The 21,401-nt window shown below is 45.3% G+C and overlaps 1 protein-coding gene across 1 annotated transcript in view; it reads right to left on the reverse strand.

Moving 5' to 3' along the window:
- The window catches only part of UVRAG (UV radiation resistance associated), an 89,511-nt gene that overhangs the window by 37,036 nt on the left and 31,074 nt on the right, over nt 1–21,401 (reverse strand). Inside the window, exons 7-9 of the mRNA XM_060273928.2 lie at nt 8,867–8,972; nt 6,064–6,190; nt 829–913 (exon numbers count right to left, since the gene is read on the reverse strand). Coding sequence (XP_060129911.2) covers nt 829–913; nt 6,064–6,190; nt 8,867–8,972 — 318 coding nt within the window. The remainder of the gene's footprint in view (nt 1–828; nt 914–6,063; nt 6,191–8,866; nt 8,973–21,401) is intronic.

Consider the following 21,401-nt stretch of genomic DNA (forward strand, 5'->3'; position numbering starts at 1 on the left):
ACAAGTATAAACTGAAAAGGGTGATTTTCAACCCAGGATTCATGGGTACAGGTTTGGATTGACCATGGACAGCTCCTCAGGTGTGGGGACCTATTACTGCACTCCATCCTTTGGGACTTCTCGAATCTGGGGAATTCCTGAATTCTCTGGGATAATGCTCCAGTTAGCATGGAGAAAATGGAGGTGCTGTTATGGAAGCATTCCTCAGGTCTGTCAATCACGAAGCTTGCCTGCTCTCAATGGGGGAGAGCAAGGACATTCCAAGTTATTACTGGAGGCCCAAAGAGCCTCCATGGCAAGGAATGTCTATGCCTTGCTACAATCGGTTCACTGCTACGGTAGTACTGGTATGCATGGGACCCAATACTTGCGAAGAGCTGCTTTTCCAGTAACCTGAAACTCACAGTTTCCTATCGGTGGGAGAGACCACACTTGCTGAAGTGGCCAGAAGGATGGTGACAAGAAACAGAGCATTCTCTGTGGTGGTGGCCCTTCCAGGAGAAGTCAGACAGTCCCCCAGACTTGCCATATTCTGGCAGAATGTTAAACCCTTTTTATTTGCCCAGGCCTTTGAGAGCTAGTTTTGCTGCTGCTAATTGCAGTGAAGGTATTAACAGTTGCCTTTCAATGCTCTTTTGAGTGATGCTTGAACTCTTATTGTGTATAGCATTTTTCTGTTGTTGGCTCCCTTTTGGAAGGAAGAGCAGGTTGGCTCCCTTTTGGAAGGAAGAGCAGGTTAGAAATGAAAGGTAAGGTCAGCATTTCATTACTATAACTACAATCCAACTATGACGGTTAAACAACCAAAAAGACTGAAACTCCTTTTACCTCTTAGCAGTGCATTCTTTTCTCAACTCTTGCAAGGGTTCTTTGTCCAGTCGGAGCTTCTGATATTCTTCCTCAAACGCATTTCCTACCAGGGAGATTTTTGGAAGAAAGTATCTGATTGTTTTTTGTGTGTTTCAGCACTAAATACTGGCAAAAACCGCAGCACTATTTTTGGAGTATTTATAAAGAAAGCAATACTATGAAATATGGATTTAAGGCATGCCTCTTGTTGCCAAACACCTTAGAACCATCTCTATTACCACAAGTATGGAGGAACGTGACTCATAGAAGTAGAAGGCCCAGGGATCGCTCTGAATGCTTAGAATTACACAACCGTTTTGAAGTGCTCATGGAAGACGAGGAACAGACTCCACCTGAGGATCTCTCCCTCATCACAGTTGATGAGGAATATGAAGACGAGCAGCAAAGTCAGTCCTCCGGGAATATGCAGGTAACCTTGGAAGGGACAGCACATGGAAGAATCCCAACCAAGCCTATGAAGAGGCGTGTAGTGGTGATAGGGGATTCCCTACTGAGGGGTACAGAAGCAGTGATCTGTGGGCCTGACAAGATGTCTCGAGAGGTGTGTTGTCTACCTGGGGCCAAGATCAAAGATGTAACAGAACAGCTGCAAGGAATCATAAAACCCACCTACAAATACCCCTTCCTTTTGGTGCATGTGGGAACCAATGACACTGCAAGCCATAGCTTACAGAAGATCAAAAATGATTATGAGGCTCTGGGCAGGAAGTTGAAGCAATTAGATGCACAAATTGTCATCTCTTCTGTCCTCCCAGTTGAACGACATGGCCCAGGGAGAGAGGGAAAAATAAGGGAAGTGAACAACTGGCTTCGCAAATGGTGCAAACAGGAACGGTTTGGATTCCTAGATCACGGTCTGCAGTTTCTTGAAGATGGACTTCTGGCAAGTGATGGACTGCACCTCACAAAAGTTGGGAGGAATGTTTTTGCCACAAAACTCAAAAACCTCATCAGGAGGGCTTTAAACTGACTTATGTGGGGGAGGGAGACAGTGGTCCTGAAGGTAGGAGTCTATCAAATGCTGAAGATGATCATCCAAATGTCAAGGACCAAATGGAGCAAGCAGCATGCAGACCTAGTGGTGGGACGAAAATATCCTTAAATAAGAGACATGGGGGAATGATCAACGGTCTTCAATGTCTGTATACTAATGCACAGAGCATGGGAAATAAACAAGATGAACTTGAGCTCTTGGTACAGCAAACTAAATATGACATAATAGGCATCACTGAAACCTGGTGGGATGAGTCTCATGACTGGAATGTAGTAATAGAGGGATACAATCTATTTAAGAGAAATAGACCAAACAGGAAAGGAGGAGGAGTAGCTTTATATGTTAGGGATATGTATACCTGTGAAGAGATCCAGGATTTAAAACTTCAAAGCCAAATTGAGAGTATCTGGGTCAAAATTAAGGGAGAGAAAAACAACAGTGATCTCATTGTGGGAGTTTACTATAGATCCCCAAGCCAAACTGAGGACACAGATGATGCCTTCCTGGAACAGATGGCCAAGCATTCCAAAGGAAGTGAGATAGTAGTAATGGGGGATTTCAACTATCCTGATATTTGTTGGATGTCAAACTCAGCCAAGAGCATAAGGTCGAACAGATTCCTCACTGGCCTTGCAGACAACTTCATTGTCCAGAAAGTGGGAGAAGCAACAAGAGGATCAGCCATTTTAGATCTGGTCCTAACCAATAGTGATGACTTGGTTAGTGGGGTAGAAGTGGCAGGATCATTAGGTGGGAGTGACCATGCTCTTCTGGAGTTTATTATCCAGCGGAAAGGAGCAACCAAGCATACTAAGGTCCAAATTCTAGACTTTAAGAAAGCCAACTTCAGAAAACCTAGGGAAACGCTGGGTGAAATCCCATGGACAGTAATACTAAAAGGGAAGGGAGTTCATGATGGTTGGGAGTTTGTTAAAAGGGAGATATTAAAAGCACAACTTCAGACAATACCAATGAGACGGAAACATGGAAGGTGCCTAAAGAAGCCAGGCTGGCTATCTAAAGAACTTTTGACTGAGTTAAGATTTAAAAGGGATATGTACAAAAAATGGAAAAGGGGGAAAATCTCCAGAGAGGAATTCAAACATATAGCCAGCACGTGTAGAGACAAAGTCAGAAAAGCTAAAGCACAGAATGAACTCAGGCTCGCTAGAGAGGTTAAAAGCAACAAAAAGGGCTTTTATGGGTATGTCCGTAGCAAAAGGAAAAACAAGGAAACAGTGGGGTCACTCAGAGGAGAAGATGGTGAAATACAAACAGGGGACAGAGAAAGGGCAGAACTCCTCAATGCCTTCTTTGCCTCAGTCTTCTCCAAGAAAGAAAACAACGCCCGACCTGAAGAATATGGAGCAGATGATTGAGCAGGGGAAACACAGCCCAGAATAAGTAAGGAGGTAGTACAAGAATACTTGGCTAGTTTAGATGTATTCAAGTCTCCAGGGCCAGATGAACTACATCCAAGAGTATTAAAAGAACTGGCAGAGGTGATTTCAGAACCACTGGCAATAATCTTTGAAAATTCCTGGAGAACAGGCGAAGTTCCAGCAGACTGGAGGAGGGCAAATGTTGTCCCTATTTTCAAAAAGGGGAAAAGAGAGGACCCAAACAATTACCGCCCAGTCAGCCTGACATCAATACCAGGAAAGATTCTAGAGCAGATCATTAAGCAAACAGTCTGTGAGCACCTAGAAAGAAACTCTGTGATCACTAAAAGTCAGCATGGGTTCCTGAAAAATAAGTCATGTCAGACTAATCTGATCTCATTTTTTGACAGAATTACAAGCCTGGTAGATGAAGGGAATGCTGTGGATGTAGCCTATCTTGATTTCAGCAAGGCCTTTGACAAGGTGCCCCATGATATTCTTGTAAAGAAGCTGGTAAAATGTGGGCTAGACAATGCTACCATTCAGTGGATTTGTAACTGGCTTACTGACCGAACCCAAAGGGTGCTCATCAATGGCTCCTCCTCATCCTGGAGAGTAGTGACTAGTGGGGTGCCACAGGGTTCTGTCTTGGGCCCAGTCTTGTTCAACATCTTTATCAATGACTTGGATGATGGGCTTGAGGGCATCCTGAGCAAGTTTGCAGATGACACCAAATTGGGAGGGGTGGCTAACACCCCAGAGGACAGGATCACACTTCAGAATGACCTTAACAGATTAGACAACTGGGCCAAAGCAAACAAGATGAATTTTAACAAGGAGAAATGTAAAGTACTACACTTGGGCAAAAAAAATGAAAGGCACAAATACAGGATGGGAGACACCTGGCTTGAGAGCAGTACATGTGAAAAGGATCTAGGAGTCTTGGTAGACCACAAACTTGACATGAGTCAGCAGTGTGATGCAGCAGCTAAAAAAGCCAATGCAATTCTGGGCTGCATCAATAGGAGTATAGCATCTAGATCAAGGGAAGTAATAGTACCACTGTATTCTGCTCTGGTCAGACCTCACCTGGAGTACTGTGTCCAGTTCTGGGCACCACAGTTCAAGAAGGATACTGATAAGCTGGAACGTGTCCAGAAGAGGGCAACCAAAATGGTCAAAGGCCTGGAAACGATGCCTTATGAGGAACGGCTTAGGGAGCTGGGTATGTTTAGCCTGGAGAAGAGAAGGTTAAGGGGTGATATGATAACCATGTTCAAATATATAAAAGGATGTCATATAGAGGAGGGAGAAAGGTTGTTTTCTGCTGCTCCAGAGAAGCGGACACGGAGCAACGGATTCAAACTACAAGAAAGAAAATTCCACCTAAACATTAGGAAGAACTTCCTGACAGTAAGAGCTGTTCGGCAGTGGAATTTGCTGCCAAGGAGTGTGGTGGAGTCTCCTTCTTTGGAGGTCTTTAAGCAGAGGCTTGACAGCCATCTGTCAGGAATGCTTTGATGGTGTTTCCTGCTTGGCAGGGGGTTGGACTGGATGGCCCTTGTGGTCTCTTCCAACTCTATGATTCTATGATTCTATGATTCTAAGTGTGAACCCATCTTTTGGCGTACACCTAAATGCATCACTGAGGAAGGAGCTGAACCCAGGACACTATGCAAGCTTTTTGCTAGTTGTTGTGATCTCTCCTAATTGCACCATTGGTGTGTTCTTGGATTTCTTCCTTCTTCGGAGCTCATAAATCAACAGAAGACCTCACAGGTACCTTACGACAACTGGTTGGAAAGAGCAGCAGCTCCATTTTATTTTATTTTAGCAATAATTTTTTTAGCAATCATTTTTATTGTTTTCACATAAATAAACATAGTTATAACATAAACATAACATAAACATACAGTGGTGCCTCGCTAGACGAATTTAATTCATTCCACGGGTCTTTTCTTATAATGAAAAATTCGTCTAGCGAATCCCATAGGAATGCATTGAATTTTTTTTTTAAAAAAATTGCCCATAGGAACGCATTAATTGAATTTCAATGCATTCTTATGGGAAACCGCGGTTCTCTAGGCGAATTTTTCGTAAAACGGATTCGTCTAGCGAGGCAACCTCCGCTCGAAAAATCCTTTCGTTAAGCGGAAATTTCGTTAAGCAGGGCATTCGTTAAGCGAGGCACCACTGTATATCCCAGATAACAAAATTAGGGATATCTCTTTAGAATACAAAATATTCAACATCTGTTCTGCCGAACTCGACTCCCCCCTTACTTCATCTTTAGTGTTATTAGTTAATTTTTAAGTTTCGCGCTTTTTTATTTCCTTATTCTATTCATTCTATTTATTTATATATACTTTATCATCGTCTATACAGTCTCCATTATTACTATTGCAGGTGCTACATCGTTCCTGTTAGTGTTTTTATTGTTTTACAATACGTTTTAAGATAGTCCGCAAATTTACTCCATTCCTTTTGGGTTTTCTGGTCTTTTTGTTCTCTTACCCTACAGCTCTAAAATGAAGAACTGCATCACAGTGGCAGCTTGCCAAAGGGGGGAGCCACTGACCTGCCCCCTCCCTGTGCTACAGCACCACCACTGTTGATGGATATCAAGTGAGCAAGCAAGGGGCCAATGGGGTCCCACCTCATCCGACAAAGCTGCTTCTCAACAGGAGTAACCCATTGCTCAGCTACAGATCAAGCTCCTCTGATGGTAAGCTCCTTTCATGGGAAGGCAACTGCTAAATGGGTTGTACGTGCAGTATAGAGTTGTAGTACATAACTGAAACAGAAATTCACACTTACCTCTGTCAAATAGCGCACTTTGTTCCTTATGTAGTAAGGCAACCTCTCGGCCCAGGGCTTTCTTCTGCCTTTCCAGCTCATTCCGAAGCACCAAAATCTTCAACTGTAAACACTCGCTCTCTTTTTTCTATTAAACAAATTAATAAGAGGGCTGCTCAGCAAATATGTTGACACAAGAGGCTGGGTGGCCATCTGTCATGTATGATCTAGATGAGATTCCTGCATTGCAGGGGGTTGAAACAGATGACCCTTGGGGTTCCTCCCAACTCTATAATTCTAGGCTTCTGGTTGGACTACTGCACTGAAAACAACAAGATAGGCTCAGAAAAGCTTGAGGATTGAGAGAGCCATTTGCGAAGAGGTCAGAGCAAATTCTCGAGAGGCTCTCTTGAAAGCATCCATGCAAAGCCAAAGTCAACCCAGCTTGGGCTACAAGATGTCAAGGCCTGAGAGCAGCAGAGCCTCCTGCAGCCCACCAGCTATCAAGCCTTGTAATAAATCTCATGACAGAAGGACACCGGGGATCATAAAGCCTGTCTAGCCCCTTATTGATGTCATCGTCCAGTAGATGATAATAAAAAAACCCACTTTTCATTCATACAGACCATACTGAGCCGATTTATTTTCTTATCTGCTGCCATGCCTTTTTAACCTGATTTAAACATTAAATTTACAACTCGATGTGATTTTTAGATGGGCATTGTTATTTGATTGTTACAATATTGCTGTTTTAATTATTTTATTGTAAGCCGCCCTGGGCATTCCACGTGGAAAGGCACGGAAACAAGTTGAATAAGAAATAAATAAATAAGTGATGCAGTCCCTGAAAGGGCTACACTGGGAGCCTCAGGGGGAGTGAAGAAAATCCCAGGGCTACTCAACAGAGCGCTCAATGCACTACGTGCTAAAGCTGCAGCACACACACACACCTGCAATTTGGGCACTCCCGTCAAGAGGTCTTCATTAATGACAGAACTCTAGGCAAATCTGAGATCTCTGCCTCTTGCTGCATTTTGCAACCTCTGCAACTACATTTTCTCCCAGTGCAGCCTGAGCAAAGTATGAGGCATTTGCAGTCCGTGAATCTCTTCGGAGATTAAGCTATCAATATCCTTTCCCTCCCTGCTTGTACAAAGGCAGAATGCCTGATATGTTCCCATTCCAAGCAGTTCACAAGCCAACATAAAGATGACAGGCCTCACCTTACCTTGGGGACCGAAGCGATCATGGAGAAGAGTTATTTAAAGTGATAAGGAAATGTGGCTTTTGTTATGTTATTTGTAGATTTGATTTATGGGCTTATTGTGAAAGTGCATCTATGCACTGTTCCCAACTTGCATGTAAACCCAGTGGAGAAGGTTGATTGCCTCAACGCGAGGCACTCGGGCCGAAGGAAGGAAATTAGTTCAGTGCTGAAAGAGGCACACAACGGTACAGTAATCCTCTGGCTAGAGAGATAGCGGAACTCCCCATGTTCCTCATCGTTTAAAGCCAGCTTTATGAAGGACTTCAGTTTTCCATTATGTGTCAAGCCTTCCAGACTCGTTGGAGAACCTCACTGAAATAAAACGCAGGACTCCCCAATCCGAACCAAGCATAACATCATGAAGAGAATGGGATACAAGCAGATTGGCTTCTTAAAATTGATACGAGACACCAGGTGCCTGCCAGGCTGTGCCAATATAAATTTCCAAATTAAGTCACTAGCTATACTGGTCCCCATTCTAGAGCATGCTGAGCCCTTTGACATTAGCTGGCGCCAACAGATTGCTTTGTTCCAAATTCTTCTTTAAATAAAAACAACTGAGCCTAAGTTGACAATTAAAATGTTTGTCACTGTGCCCGAGAAGTCATTACATGCATTTTGCTCATCCTCAAAAGCTTGGAGTGTCAGCAAGCTCAGCTATTACACTCGGCCCAAACAATTACAAGGTTCACCACACTTTCCACTGGTAGCTCATTAATCCCAATCTGTAAGAGTTTGTTTTTCCTGGCAGCCACTTTTCGCTCCTTCGCCACAGAGCCAGCGTCGATGCTTTACAACTGCAGAGCATTAGGAGGCCTATTAATTTGGTTTTTCCCTCTCAGCAATTTAGGCTTAATCCAATACATCAAGACGTTGGGACTTTCCAGACAAATATTTCCATTTAATAATAAAAAGGGGCTTGAGTTACACGCCCCTCAAGCAAGTGACAGTGCTTGAGAAAGTCCATACATCTGTAATTGTTACATGAAGACGTAAAGTGATTTCTCCTGCACGTGAAAAAACTCGTCGCTGCAGATCAAATCACTCCTAACTACCAGGGAAGAGGTTGTCTGCACAAAGTGTGAGAAAACTGGCTGAGCATCTCTGTACTCCACAAGACTAAGATTCCCCAAACCTTTTACTGTTCGTATTTCCTAACTTTTGTAAATACATTCCTGGATTTTTCATTGGTTACTGGGTTTGCAACTTTGCGTGTTTGCCCCACTCAAGCCAGGCACCTCAAATTCCATTATATTGGGGCCTCCTAAGTGATAATCAAGACCTAAATACAGGAATAAATAAATGGTTGGCTTCAAATTGCGAATAAGGGCCATAGAATGAGCAACAATGGGGTTCTATCCAGCAGATCATTCTTACATTAGCTGAGACCTAGGCACAGGGAGGGCCTGCGCCGAAGTTCCCCTAACAACTGCTCACACCTCTGTAACAAGGTGCTCCCTTCAGATTTTGAAAGCCCTCCAATTATATGAACCCATCCATGTTTTACTCAGGGCATTTGCAATAAGTGAGAGAAACAAATACATCCCGGAAACCTACCAGCTCCTTGCTCGTCGACGTAAGCCTCAGTTTCTCTTCAATCTCCCTTCCTATTTTCTGAACAGTTACCTGAGTCTGTTTAATTGCACACTGGGCCCGGTGGAGCCTGCAAACAAACAAACACACATAGAAGAGTTAAAACAGCCTTTGGAAATAAACTACACTGCGTTGAACACGCTGGAAGCTACTTTCTGAACGCTTCTCTCGGCTGTCTTTGCTTTAAAATGATGTTGATGTTGAATTTTTAAATTTCTGTAACCCTCCCTCCTTTTGGAGAAGGGTGGGTGATAAATAGAATATATAACTAACAACAACAATTCCCGCTGGTATCAACAGAGCAAGGTATGGGGTGAACTGGGGTTCAAATAGGTCCGTGCTCACTGTACTAAGCTCCTACTTGGAAAATGGGTGTGAATTCACCCACAGGGTTTCAACTCAAGTCTAATGGCCCTCAACCAGCTCTTCACTGAACCCAGACCCTAGGTCCATGCCTGATTCAGATGTTACGCAGAACTAGAGCTGTGTGTCTTCAACATATTGCAGACATTTTGCTCTGAATCCTCAAATGCAGAGATGGCCAAACCTGGCCCTCCAGATGTTTTGGGACTACAATTCCCATCATCCCTGACCACTGGGTCCTGTTAGCTAGGGATGATGGGAGCTGTAATCCCAAAATAGCTGGAGGGCCAAGTTTGGCCATGCCTGCTCTAATGACTGCTCCCAATGGCTTCATATGGGGGTTATTGGGTTGTTGTTTTCATTTTGATTATGTATTTTGTGGTTTTATATTTTGATTTTATTCTGTGAACTGCCCTGAGACCTCTGGGTATAGGGCGGTATATAAATTCAATCAATCTATCTATCAATAATAATTGAATAGTGTTGAGGACAAAATTGTGCCCCATGGCACATCATAACACAAATGTCAGGAGGTCAAGGGGTTTCCCCGCAATGCTCCTCTCTAGAAGTGCCCCTGTCACCCATTCCACAGAGTTGTTCCAGATATGGAAAGCTGGATCCTAAACAGGCAACACTTCATACTTCTGTCTCATAAGAACTGACAGATTGGGGGTGGGGGGAGAGAAGCAACTGGTTTCAATTACAATTTCAAATTGGGCAAAGTTTTAAGCTTGTTCTACACATGGAAGAAAATGAGGCAGTAGAGAACGGACTACATCACTTCAGGCTGCAGGTGGGAGAAACCGTTTTTGAGTGCTGCCTTGCATAGATTCCTTGCAAGGGAAAAGGGAAAACTAAAGCATCATGTACACTGATGGCTATGTATTAAAACAGAAATAATGACCAAATATTCGGAGGAAGATAGAAGGAACATGAAATGTTTTAAATTCAAATTTTGATATTGCAATGAAAAGGTAAAGGACCCCTGACAGTAAAGTCGCGTTGCAGACGACTCTGGGGTTGTGGTGCTCATCCTGCTTTACAGGACCTGGCGTTTGTCCACAGACAGTTTTTCCAGGTCATGTGGCCAGCAGGACTAAGCCGCTTCTGGCGCAACGGGACACCAAAACCAGAGCAGCATATGGAAACGCCGTTTACCTTCCTGCCGGAGAAGTACCTATTTATCTACTTGCACTTTTTGGGCGTGCTTTCGAACCGCTAGGTTGGCAGGAGCTGGGACCGAGCAACGGGAGCTCACCCTGTTGCGGGGATTCAAACCACCGACCTTCTGATCGGCAAGCCCAAGACGCTCAGTGGTTTAGACTTTCCAAAGGGGAGCAGCAACAGTTACCAGAAGTGTTTTTAATATGCCGTAAGTTTCGGTCACGCCCCAAGCCCAAGCTATTTGATGCAAGGCAGACACCCTCTGCTAGACAGACCTCTCCCGGGATGACACACACAGGGAGGGGCTCCAAATCTGGGATGCCCAGTCCTGCAGCACTAATTCAAACCTCATTCCTTACACTACACAGAAGTGCATGCCCTGCAGTTAAGAGCACAGAAACAGGTTGAAGTTAGCAGAAGATGATTTATGATAGCTGGGTAGTACAAACATCTCCCTACTGTTTCCTGAACACATTTTGGTCCTTTAAGGAAATGAGATGTTGATGTTTTTAAAAGAATGATCCAAGAATGTGGCAATTTTAGAGGCATTAGAATTACCTCCACGACTGACATATTTGAGGGCATTTCCCACTGGAAGCCAGTCTGGCAGGTGACCCTGCAGGGCGCTTCTGGCCTTCCTGTGCAGCACAGCTCATTTGCTTGATCCATTGAGGCAGGCTGCTATTTATAATGCAAAAGAGCACTTGAGCTGTGCAGGGTGCTTTAGAAACCTCATTTCATTTATCTTCAGCGACCTGGGAGGTGGGTCAATATCATTTCCATTTTACATGCGGGGAAATGACTGAGGCAGAGGTTTTGCTCGAGGTAACTCAAGTTCACAGCTGAGCTGAAACTCGAACCCAAGTCTCCAAAGTCTGCACCCAAAATTCTATACCCAGGACCACCTTAGTGCCCTCCTTCCCACTTGCCCTTTCCTTGTTGCAGCCTATAAAAATCCACATGTGAATTGAACATGCCACTTCCTTCAAAAGTACAGTGGCTAAACTAGAATCAAGGCTCTACCATCGTAAAACTTGTTAGTCACACAAGAAGTAAATTAAGGATTGGATTTTGAGCTGGAAAACTGGAGTCCAAACCCCATTTAAAGGTAAAGGAACCCTTGAACATTAGGTCCAATGGCGGATGACTCTGGGGTCATGACTCTGAGGGAGCCGGCGTACAGCTTCCGGGTCATGTGGCTAGCATGACTAAGCCACTTCTGGCGAACCAGAGCAGCACACGGAAACACCGTTTACCTTCCTGTCAGAGAGGTACCTATTTATCTATTTGCACTATGATGCGCTTTCGAACTGCTAGGTTGGCAGGAGCAGGGACTGAGCAACGGGAGCTCACCCCGTCACGGGGATTCGAACTGTCAACCTTCTGATCAGCAAGCCCAAGAGGCTCTGTGGTTTAACCCACAGTGCCACCCGGGTCCCATTTACACCCCCAGTATTCACTGGGTGGCATTGGTATGATGCTCTCTCCTATCTGTTAAGAGCAAGAGTTGCCATAAAGAGATGAGAGCAAGAAATCACCCACAGCGTGTTTTAAAACACTACATAAATATATTTAGCCCCTGTAGACCTTATCTTCTGCAGAATGCCTCAGAATTATCTACACGCCATTCTTGCAGCACAAAGTAGTCACCCCAAATGCTTTTGCTTTCAGTAAGATTTTTAAAAGTCCCTAAAGATCTGCAACTGCAGTGCTAAAGCCAGCCTTCCTTGTATTTAGCCGTCAATCATGACAATATTATTCTCCACATACCTATAAATACCGAGCCCAGCTAGCGTTTTGAAGCCAAGATTTCCTGAAACATATTTGTGTGCAGAGTAAAGCTGTGCTCCAGCACAGTAATTCCACTTGCAACTTACCCAAGAAGCTCAAGGTCCGACAGCACTACATGTCAGAAAGGAGCACCCTCTACACCATCTAGGCCCATCACCCAATGTCTTTGCTCTGCGCAGAACTGCAGAAAAGGACTCTATTATACTGTCAGACAGTGACAAAGAAGCGAAGTTGAGCCGAGGTGAAAACAAGCAACAGATAATCAAGAGCCTCTGCTCTTCTTTTCTTCTGGAGAAGTCAGCGAGGTCATTATATCTCAAGGATGTTACAGAAACAGAATTTAAAAGTCTTTGGAAGCTCTCAGGTATCCAAGAGCAACGAAGGAAAGCGAGAAGATGGGAGGAAGAGGGGGCAGAACAATTTGGAATTCCCTCTTCATGTAAATTAAGGACTAATGGTTTCATACGACTATACCCTGCATAAGGGCAAGATGTTGGAGTGAAATAGTTATCTACTTACTACCATAGCTGCCAAGTTTTCCCTTTTCTCGCGAGGAAGCCTATTCAGCATAAGGGAAAATCCCTTTAAAAAAGGGATAACTTGGCAGCTATGCCTACTGCTGATATGTATGAAAATCAAACATGCTGCCTGCATATGTAAGTTTGGGCCCATATGTAAAATTGGGCCCTTCTTCTGGGTTCACTGGGAAGATCTATCAGGCTGGTGAGCAGCAGAAACAGACCTTTTTAGTGGTGGCCCCGTTAGTGATGAACTCCCACAGGAAGTACAGCTGGTTGTATAATGGTCGCCAACCAAGTTGTATAATGTATAATGGTTGTATAATGGCCCCAACAACATCCAACATACCATCTCAGGACTATTTAATTGCTCATCTTCTAACATTGTGTATGCCATCAAATGCCAACAGTGCCCTTCAGCTCTCTATATTGGACAAACAGGCCAAACCCTACGTCAAAGGATAAATGGACATAAATCTGACATCAGGAACCACAAGACAGAGAAACCAGTAGGAGAACACTTCAATCTCCCAGGACATTCTATACAAGATCTCAAAGCAGCTGTTTTATTACAGAAAAATTTCAGGAACAGACTGGAAAGAGAAGTTGCTGAATTGGAACTCATTACCAAGCTTAAAACCATGGAGAGACCTGGTCTGAATAAGGACATTGGATTCTTATCTCATTATGCATGATCAAGCTTTCTTTAGCGCCTCAGCCCTTGCTTTCCCCCCGCAGGACCAATTGCAGTCATCAGCAGTCGTTAACAGCCATCTACAGGTTTACCACTCCCATCAGCCCATCACCCATTCCCACCTCCCACCCTCTGTATATACATAAGGGTCTGATTCTTCTGTTTCAAGTGTATCTGAAGAAGTGTGCATGCACACGAAAGCTCATACCAAAATAAAAACTTACAGTAGTTGGTCTTTAAGGTGCTACTGAAGGAAATTTTTTTATTTTGCCCCAACCAAGCAGGCATTGTTAGTCCTTTCCTTGCATGTTATTCAAACAATTTGTAAGACTAAAGTGTTCAAAATTTTTAGGATACTCCCCAAACCTTAGTTTTAGTTTGTAGAGTGCTTTACCAGAAAATACTATACATCTCAAACGCCAAATGCACAGATACTTGTAAAAATGCAGAAAACAGGTGCAGTTTGAATCAAAACATCTGGGTTTTTTGTGGTAGGTGCAACTTAAGGGGCTAGTTGGTGGTCATCTGGACATATCAGATTTGTGTACATTTACCCCAATTTTTGTAAAAACACTCACATCCTGTTTGGCAAAATTTTCACAGGATTTGCCAATATGTTTCCAACAGGAAGACTAAAAATAAAATGCCTCATTCCAGATGCAGCAAAGGAAGCTTTGCTGGCAGAGACCCATAATATATAAAAGAATGTTAAACATGATGCCCAGAAATATCAGGCTCTCTTGTCGCCCAAATCAATTTTGTTTATTTGAAAGATTTTGATCGAGATTTTCCAGTATCCACAAGGCAACCAATTTCTATAGGATGTGTTTCAGGTCTTTGGATTCTCATTGCTTCCACTGTTGCAGATTATCCCAAGCAAAATTATATTATGGGTAACGCACTACAATCATTGAAACAATCACTAACATGAGAGATTTATATGCGCACACATTTCATCTGGCTGATTAAATGAAGTCAAAGCTGAACCTTAAAGCCCTCTCCCCATGTGTGTGCTGCCTTTCTCCCAAAGAGTTAAGCTGAATGTGTCCAGGGTCATCCCATTCCATCTGCATGACCAGGGTGGAAAAATTGTGATATCTATCTATCTAGATAGATATACCGTGTTTCTCCTAAAATAAGACACGTCTTATATTTATTTTTCCTCTAAAAAAACACATCGCGGCTTATTTTCGGGGGATGTCTTATTTTTTTATTGAGCATGGTACAACATTGTTAAGTATGGTACGGGGCTTTCTTGCGCCGCCCGCTGAGCCCGCTGCTGGGTCCCTGGGCTTCGTGCGGCGCGGCTGGGGCTGCTGCCGGCTCCTGCCGGCTCCTGCGACTTCATGCGCCGCCCGCTGAGCCCGCTGCTGGGTCCCTGGGCTTCGTGCTGCGCGGCGCGGCTGGGGCTGCTGCCGGCTACTGCGACTTCGTGCGCCGCCCGCTGAGCCCGCTGCTGGGTCCCTGGGCTTCGCACGGCTGGGGCTGCTGCGACTTCGTGCGCCGCCCGCTGCTGGGTCCCTGGGCTTCGCGCTGCTGTGACTTCGTGCGCCGCCCGCTGCTGGGTCCCTGGGCTTCGTGCGGCGTGGCTGGGGCTACTGCCGGCTACTGCGACTTCGTGCGCCGCCCGCTGCTGGGTCCCTGGGCTTCGCGCGGCTGGGGCTGCTGCCGGCTCCTGCGACTTCGTGCGCCGCCCGCTGCTGGGTCCCTGGGCTTCGTGCGGCGTGGCTGGGGCTGCTGCCGGCTCCTGCGACTTCGTGCGCCGCCCGCTGAGCCCGCTGCTGGGTCCCTGGGCTTCGTGCAGTGCAGCGCGGCACAGCTGGGGCTGCTGCCGGCTCCTGCGACTTCGTGCGCCGCCCGCTGAGCCCGCTGCTGGGTTCCTGAGCTTCGTGCGGCGTGGCTGGTGCTGCTGCCGGCTCCTGCCGGCTCCTGCGACTTCGTGCGCCGCCCGCTGAGCCCGCTGCTGGGTCCCTGGGCTTCGTGCAGTGCGGCGCGGCACAGCTGGGGCTGCTGCCGGCTCCTGCCGGCTACTGCGACTTCGTGCGCCGCCCGCTGAGCCCGCTGCTGGGTCCCTGGGCTTCGTGCGGCGTGGCTGGGGCTGCTGCCGGCTCCTGCCGGCTCCTGCGACTTCGTGCGCCGCCCGCTGCTGGGTCCCTGGGCTTCGTGCGGCGTGGCTGGGGCTGCTGCCAGCTCCTGCGACTTCGTGCGCCGCCCGCTGAGCCCGCTGCTGGGTCCCTGGGCTTCGTGCGGCGTGGCTGGGGCTGCTGCCGGCTCCTGCCGGCTACTGCGACTTCGTGCGCCGCCTGCTGCTGGGTCCCTGGGCTTCGTACGGCGTGGCTGGGGCTGCTGCCGGCTACTGCGACTTCGTGCGCCGCCCGCTGCTGGGTCCCTGGGCTTCGCACGGCTGGGGCTGCTGCCGGCTACTGCGACTTCGTGCGCCCCCCGCTGCTGGGTCCCTGGGCTTCGCGCTGCTGCCGGCTACTGCGACTTCATGCGCCGCCCACTGCTGGGTCCCTGGGCTTCGTGCGGCGTGGCTGAGGCTACTGCCGGCTACTGCGACTTCGTGCGCCGCCCGCTGAGCCCGCTGCTGGGTCCCTGGGCTTCGTGCAGTGCGGCGCGGCTGGGGCTGCTGCCGGCTACTGCCGGCTCCTGCAGCTTCGTGCGCCACCCGCTGCCGGGTCCTGGGGCCCGTTCAGTCGGAGCTCGGCGCGTCTCTGTGCTGGGGCTCCCGCTGGGCTGGGGCTCGGCGCACGCTGCTGCGTTTGCCGGCTCCCGCTGGGTCGGGTAGGTACCAGTACCCCCCCCAACATGTCTTATTTTGGGGGGATGTCTTATATTTTTTTGCCTTTAAAAGATCGTGCCATGGCTTATTTTAGAGGCACGTCTTATTTTAGGAGAAATACGGTAGATGATACAGTGGTACCTCGACTCAACAACCAACTTACGAATGAGGGTAATGGCCGCGCGCTTACGAATGTCTCGACATCCGGGGGGAAACCGCGACGGTTTTAGATAGGGTTGCTTCGACTTACGAATTTTTCCGTTTTCAATGCATTCCTATGGGAAATCACGTTCCCAATAGCGCTTTTCGACTTACGGTGTCTTCGGAACAGATTAAATTCATAAGTCGAGGCACCACTGTATAGATATAGATATATAGATAGATATAGATAGATATATCTCAGATTTTTTAAATTTAAATTGGATTTTTTGATTTAAATTGGATTTTTAAAATAAAATGCTTTTGGAGGAAAAAGCTTTCTAAAGATAGTTTTCTATTTAAGTTACATTATGGTCCAAAGGCTATTCATCAGGAAATAAGGATTTGTTTTAAGTTTTTCATGTGTGCTGAAACTCAGTCTAAATTTAAAAAACAAAAAACGTTTAACCACATCAGTTAACAAACATGGATACATATGCTATAATGTTATTGTTTTAGTTAAATAAATTGTTTAAATTGTTATTGAGGAAATGATTATTTTTCTCCTTGCAATAAAGTACAGCAGAAAAGTTGTCCAAATATAAATAGTTAACTTATTAAACCTCACCATAATTTCATCATTATTTGTCTATGTATTTCTAACAGTATAACCAAATCAGTCATTTTTGATATAACTGTAAAAAACTACTCTGAAAATTTATTCTTCCAAACATGAAACCTTCATCTGGTTGTGAATATTAAGAGGACGCCCGCAAGGTTGAACCTTTCTGCGAAAAAATGATTTAAATCAAGTCTTACTGACTAGTGATTTAAATCGTGATTTAAATCGATTTGATTTAAATCAAATCCACCCTGTGCATGACAACCTTGCAAAGCAAATCATTCTGATGGATTCTGACTCGTCCAAGACCACCAGTAAACCTCGTGGCTTACAAGACCTCTGCCTCATCTTGGAGCCGCTTTGGACACGATGAAGTCCTGCCAGCTAAGAGTACTGGTGCGCTGCGTCCAGCTGGCAGCACTTCTCTGTGTCCGGAGTGGCCAAACGTTTATCCTTTTAGCATCTGATGCACCTTAACAGCAGATAGAAAAGGTGGAGGAGAGAAATCCACTCACCTGACACAGCAGCTGAGCCAAATACCTCCTGGAAGACCACAAGCAGGGTGCAAATGCAACAGCAGCACCCGCCAATGTCTGAGAGAAACTGGCATAAAGCCACAATCTGAACATGGAAGTCATGTAGTTTGGAAGCACTCTGGTTCTGACATTGCTCCTGAAGGCTCGAGACTAGTGCTAGTTTGTCAACTGTGCTCATTCCTTGAGCAGACTTGGACACAGTCAAGCCTACATTCGTTACATCTAGGCTGGATTACTGAAACATGCTGTACATGGGGCTGCCTTTGGAGACCTTTTAGAGACGTCTGATGGAGGAGATTGCTGCTACCAGAGTTTTGGGATCATGTTGTTCCTTTGCTGATTTACTGAGTCTCTTTCCAGGTATTATTACTTTTCAAGCCCTAAATGGAAATTCAAGACAGGCCAACTTGAGTGGACACTCCCAGCCCCTAATTCAATTCTAGTATAAGGAGGAGAGGAATAAAGCCTTCACTTTCTTCCCATTATGCTTTATTTTTTAAACACCCACATTCTTCCTCAGCAAGGAAGCATTCTTCCTCAATAGGCTTACTAATTCTCTTTAATACTGTACTGCTTTTTACCAGTTTATCCGGAAGAGGCATAAAGCTGATTTAACTCATATTTCCTGGCTCTCTCTGGATCCATTTTAACAAAATTGTCCTTTCTTAAATATAGAAATACACTGAGCCTCACCTGTGTCTGGAAGAGCACTTCTTACATGACACTGTCACAATATTTGTGCAGGTCATTGACAGATTTACAACATATAAAAGAGAATCTAGATTTTCACCCGGGTCTGGTTTCTATGTTGGCTAGTTTGAGGATCAGACATCAGTTCTTTACATGGAGCTGTAAAGTTGGAAGGGACCATGCGATGCAGGAATATGCAGCTGTCTCATATGGGGTTGTTATCTGGTGGCTGAAGACCACAACAGGTGGAATATGAGGAAACACTCTGCATTTTGTACAAGCTTGCTTCCAGCCTGGCCCAGGAGAACAGAGGTAGCTTCTTTCCCCCCGGGACACCCCCCACACCTACAATGTGTGCTGTTGCACCACCCCAAAGAGGGACATGCACTCACATCGTTGCACGTGAAATTCTTGCGTTACTTGTTTCAACTGTCTTTGGGCATGAGCTTAACTTAGAGGAGTGAAATGCTTTCTTTAAACGTAATTCGAGAAACAGATTGATGCTGAATGCTGAATATACACAGCAGATTTTGAAGAAGATTCCTCCCCGCTCCTCGCAGCCATAGATGGCTGCATGCTAAGCAAGCAACCTTTCAAATCCATTCCAGGTAGTCTCTTGAATAATTTCATCTGATTTTGTTCCTCAGTCAATTCTGCTTATGTTAAAGGAATAGGTTCTGCTATTAACCAAACATCAAGCAATCACAGTCAGAGTCCACCAGCTATTTCTCGACAATAAATGATTTCCCTGATAAACTGTGATGGCTTGGAAAGTAGCCCAGCTGTGACCCAATTCAGTTGAAAGTGATCACCATGCAGGATTTAAAACTAATTGCATGGATTAGAATACAAAAGGTTGTTCTGAGCTGTCTTTATTTTCATGTAAAACAGTTCACTAAGTTCACATCTATTGACAAAGTGCGAAAATATCTCCAAAATGAAGCTATAAAAAAAAGGGGGGGGTTGATACTAAGTGGATGAGAATTTAATACGGCACACATCCAATTCAGGTCTTTCAATGAACAGTTTGCATCCATAACCAGAATATATTGTTAAGAGACGGGCACCCACTCAGACATGTAAATGTTAATTATGACTGATTTCGTTACTGTTCTTGGACTCTGACGTATACCAAGCAAAAAGGGCAACTTTTGTTTAGATGCAGGTGGCTCCCCATTCACTTGGGGGTTACATTTCGGGCCCCAGCACACAAGTGCAAAATCACAAAAATTGGGGAGCACCCTGAAGAGTCCTCCTGACTCAGGAAGAGTCTCACCCCAGAGCCCAAACAGAATAATCTTTTGGGGGGGACTACCGGAGTGGGGGGGAGGGGGGAGGGGGAGATCCAGCTGGAAAAGAACCATTCCTCGCTTCTCTTTTGCGTCCCAGAGGCTCTCAGTGGCAGGGAGAGCTCTGGGGTGCGGGGGGTAGGGGGGAATGGAAGGAGATATATAAAAAAAAAATTTGAAAAATTATAGATAATTGGAGTGAATGGCTAAATAGATAAGGATAAATTAAATGGGATTAAAATGGTTCCTGAAAAATGAGAACTGTAAAAGTAGATTTGGCAAATGAAAATCAATAAAGGGGGTGGGGGGTGGGGGAAGCCCAAGAGACAATGTTTAGGAAAGATGATAAGGTTTAAATTTCTTTTTTTTTCTTTGATGTTAATGTTTTGTTTTTTATCTGTTTTTCTTCTTGTGTGTGTGTGTTTTTTCATTTGATTTGTAAGTTTGGAAAGATAGTTGGGCAGATAACTGCCTGCTCATCTTCTTGTCATCCTGGGGCCCCTTGGTGGCAGGGGGGAGCTCTGGGGGGGAGGGAGGGAGGGGAGGGAGAAACCCAACTACAAAATGAATCACCTTCGATTGCCCACTTTCCGGGGAACTCTCTTGTGAGAGGAGGGGGCTCTTGGAGGGTGGGTAGGAGAAGGTGGAAAATATGTTATGTATGTGTATGTTCTCTTTATTATGCAAAATCAAAAAAAAATTATTATAAAAAAAAGAGAATAATATTTTGGTGCTTCGGAGAGGATCTCCACGCAAGCCAGAGGGGCAACGGAGCTTTGTTGAGCTCCTCAGCCTCCCCACCTAACAGCTGGTGTATGGGGTACCACAGCAGCAGAAGCAGCCACTTCCCTGCGCATCCGCTGAAGAAGCCCCGCTGCCCCCTCTGGCTTGCGCAGAGATCCTTTCGGGCTCTGGGGAGGGTCTCCAAGATGCTCCTCATTTCTGGGTACCTGGCACTGTGCTTCGGTCGTGCGTAAATGGGGAGCTGTCTATCACAAAAGCTTGGGAACTGCTGCATATTGATCAGAGTGCTTGTGCACAAAAACTATTACTCTCTTGGTACTTTTTGGCTAAAAACTGGCCCCTCGTGTGGAAATGTCCCATATTACTCTAAAACCCCACAGCAGGTCTAATTGAGGTGATAAAATGGGCAATACCACTTCACTCTACAGGTAGGGGGGATCACATTTTTGAATGCTCCTACGTGTTCTGTAAACAACCCTTACATGCAGAAGACTAAAACAGCAGGTTGGGCTAGATTTATCATTATTATTACTTGCAGGGAGTCCACAACAGGAAACATTCCAAGTGTTATTCCCCTACCTTTAGCCTAAACTGAAGGCACAAATTCTTGAATGATTGATTTTCAAAGAATCTGGAGCTAATTGTGTGTTTTCTCCGCTTTCTTTTCTTTTCCCTTTTCAGATAGAGGCGAAACATGACCAGAAATCACTGAGCAGCAATAGCCATGCAGGCTGCAGAAATTTGCCATCTCTTGGGCATTTAGAGTCTTTTATAGACATTACCTATACATTTTCAGAAAAGTCTCAAGAATCACGAGGGCCAGGAACCTTTTAAAATTGAAACCGATTCCCAGGAGTCCAATTTCTCCGCTAGGTTCGTCAGAGCCTTCTGATAATTTAACAATGCAGAAGATCCACGTTGAATCACATTTCCACTATTAAAAAGCAACAATGTGAGGAGGCAGCAATAAATGATCTGTCCCAGCCCCACAGCCCCTTTGGCATTTTTAGGCCATTTTAGGTACCTTAGTCACAAATCAACAAAGCAAACACTGGTCAGTTAAGAGAATCGTCACTGTTCTCAGATGGTGCTTATAAAAGAATCCAGATCTATGCCTTTTTGGCCTGAAGCATTTTCCATCCATCTTCTTGAATGCCTGGATGCTGTT

This window comes from Zootoca vivipara, chromosome 4 (assembly GCF_965207765.1).
Source record: "Zootoca vivipara chromosome 4, rZooViv2.hap1.1, whole genome shotgun sequence".
Lineage (NCBI taxonomy): Eukaryota > Metazoa > Chordata > Lepidosauria > Squamata > Lacertidae > Zootoca > Zootoca vivipara.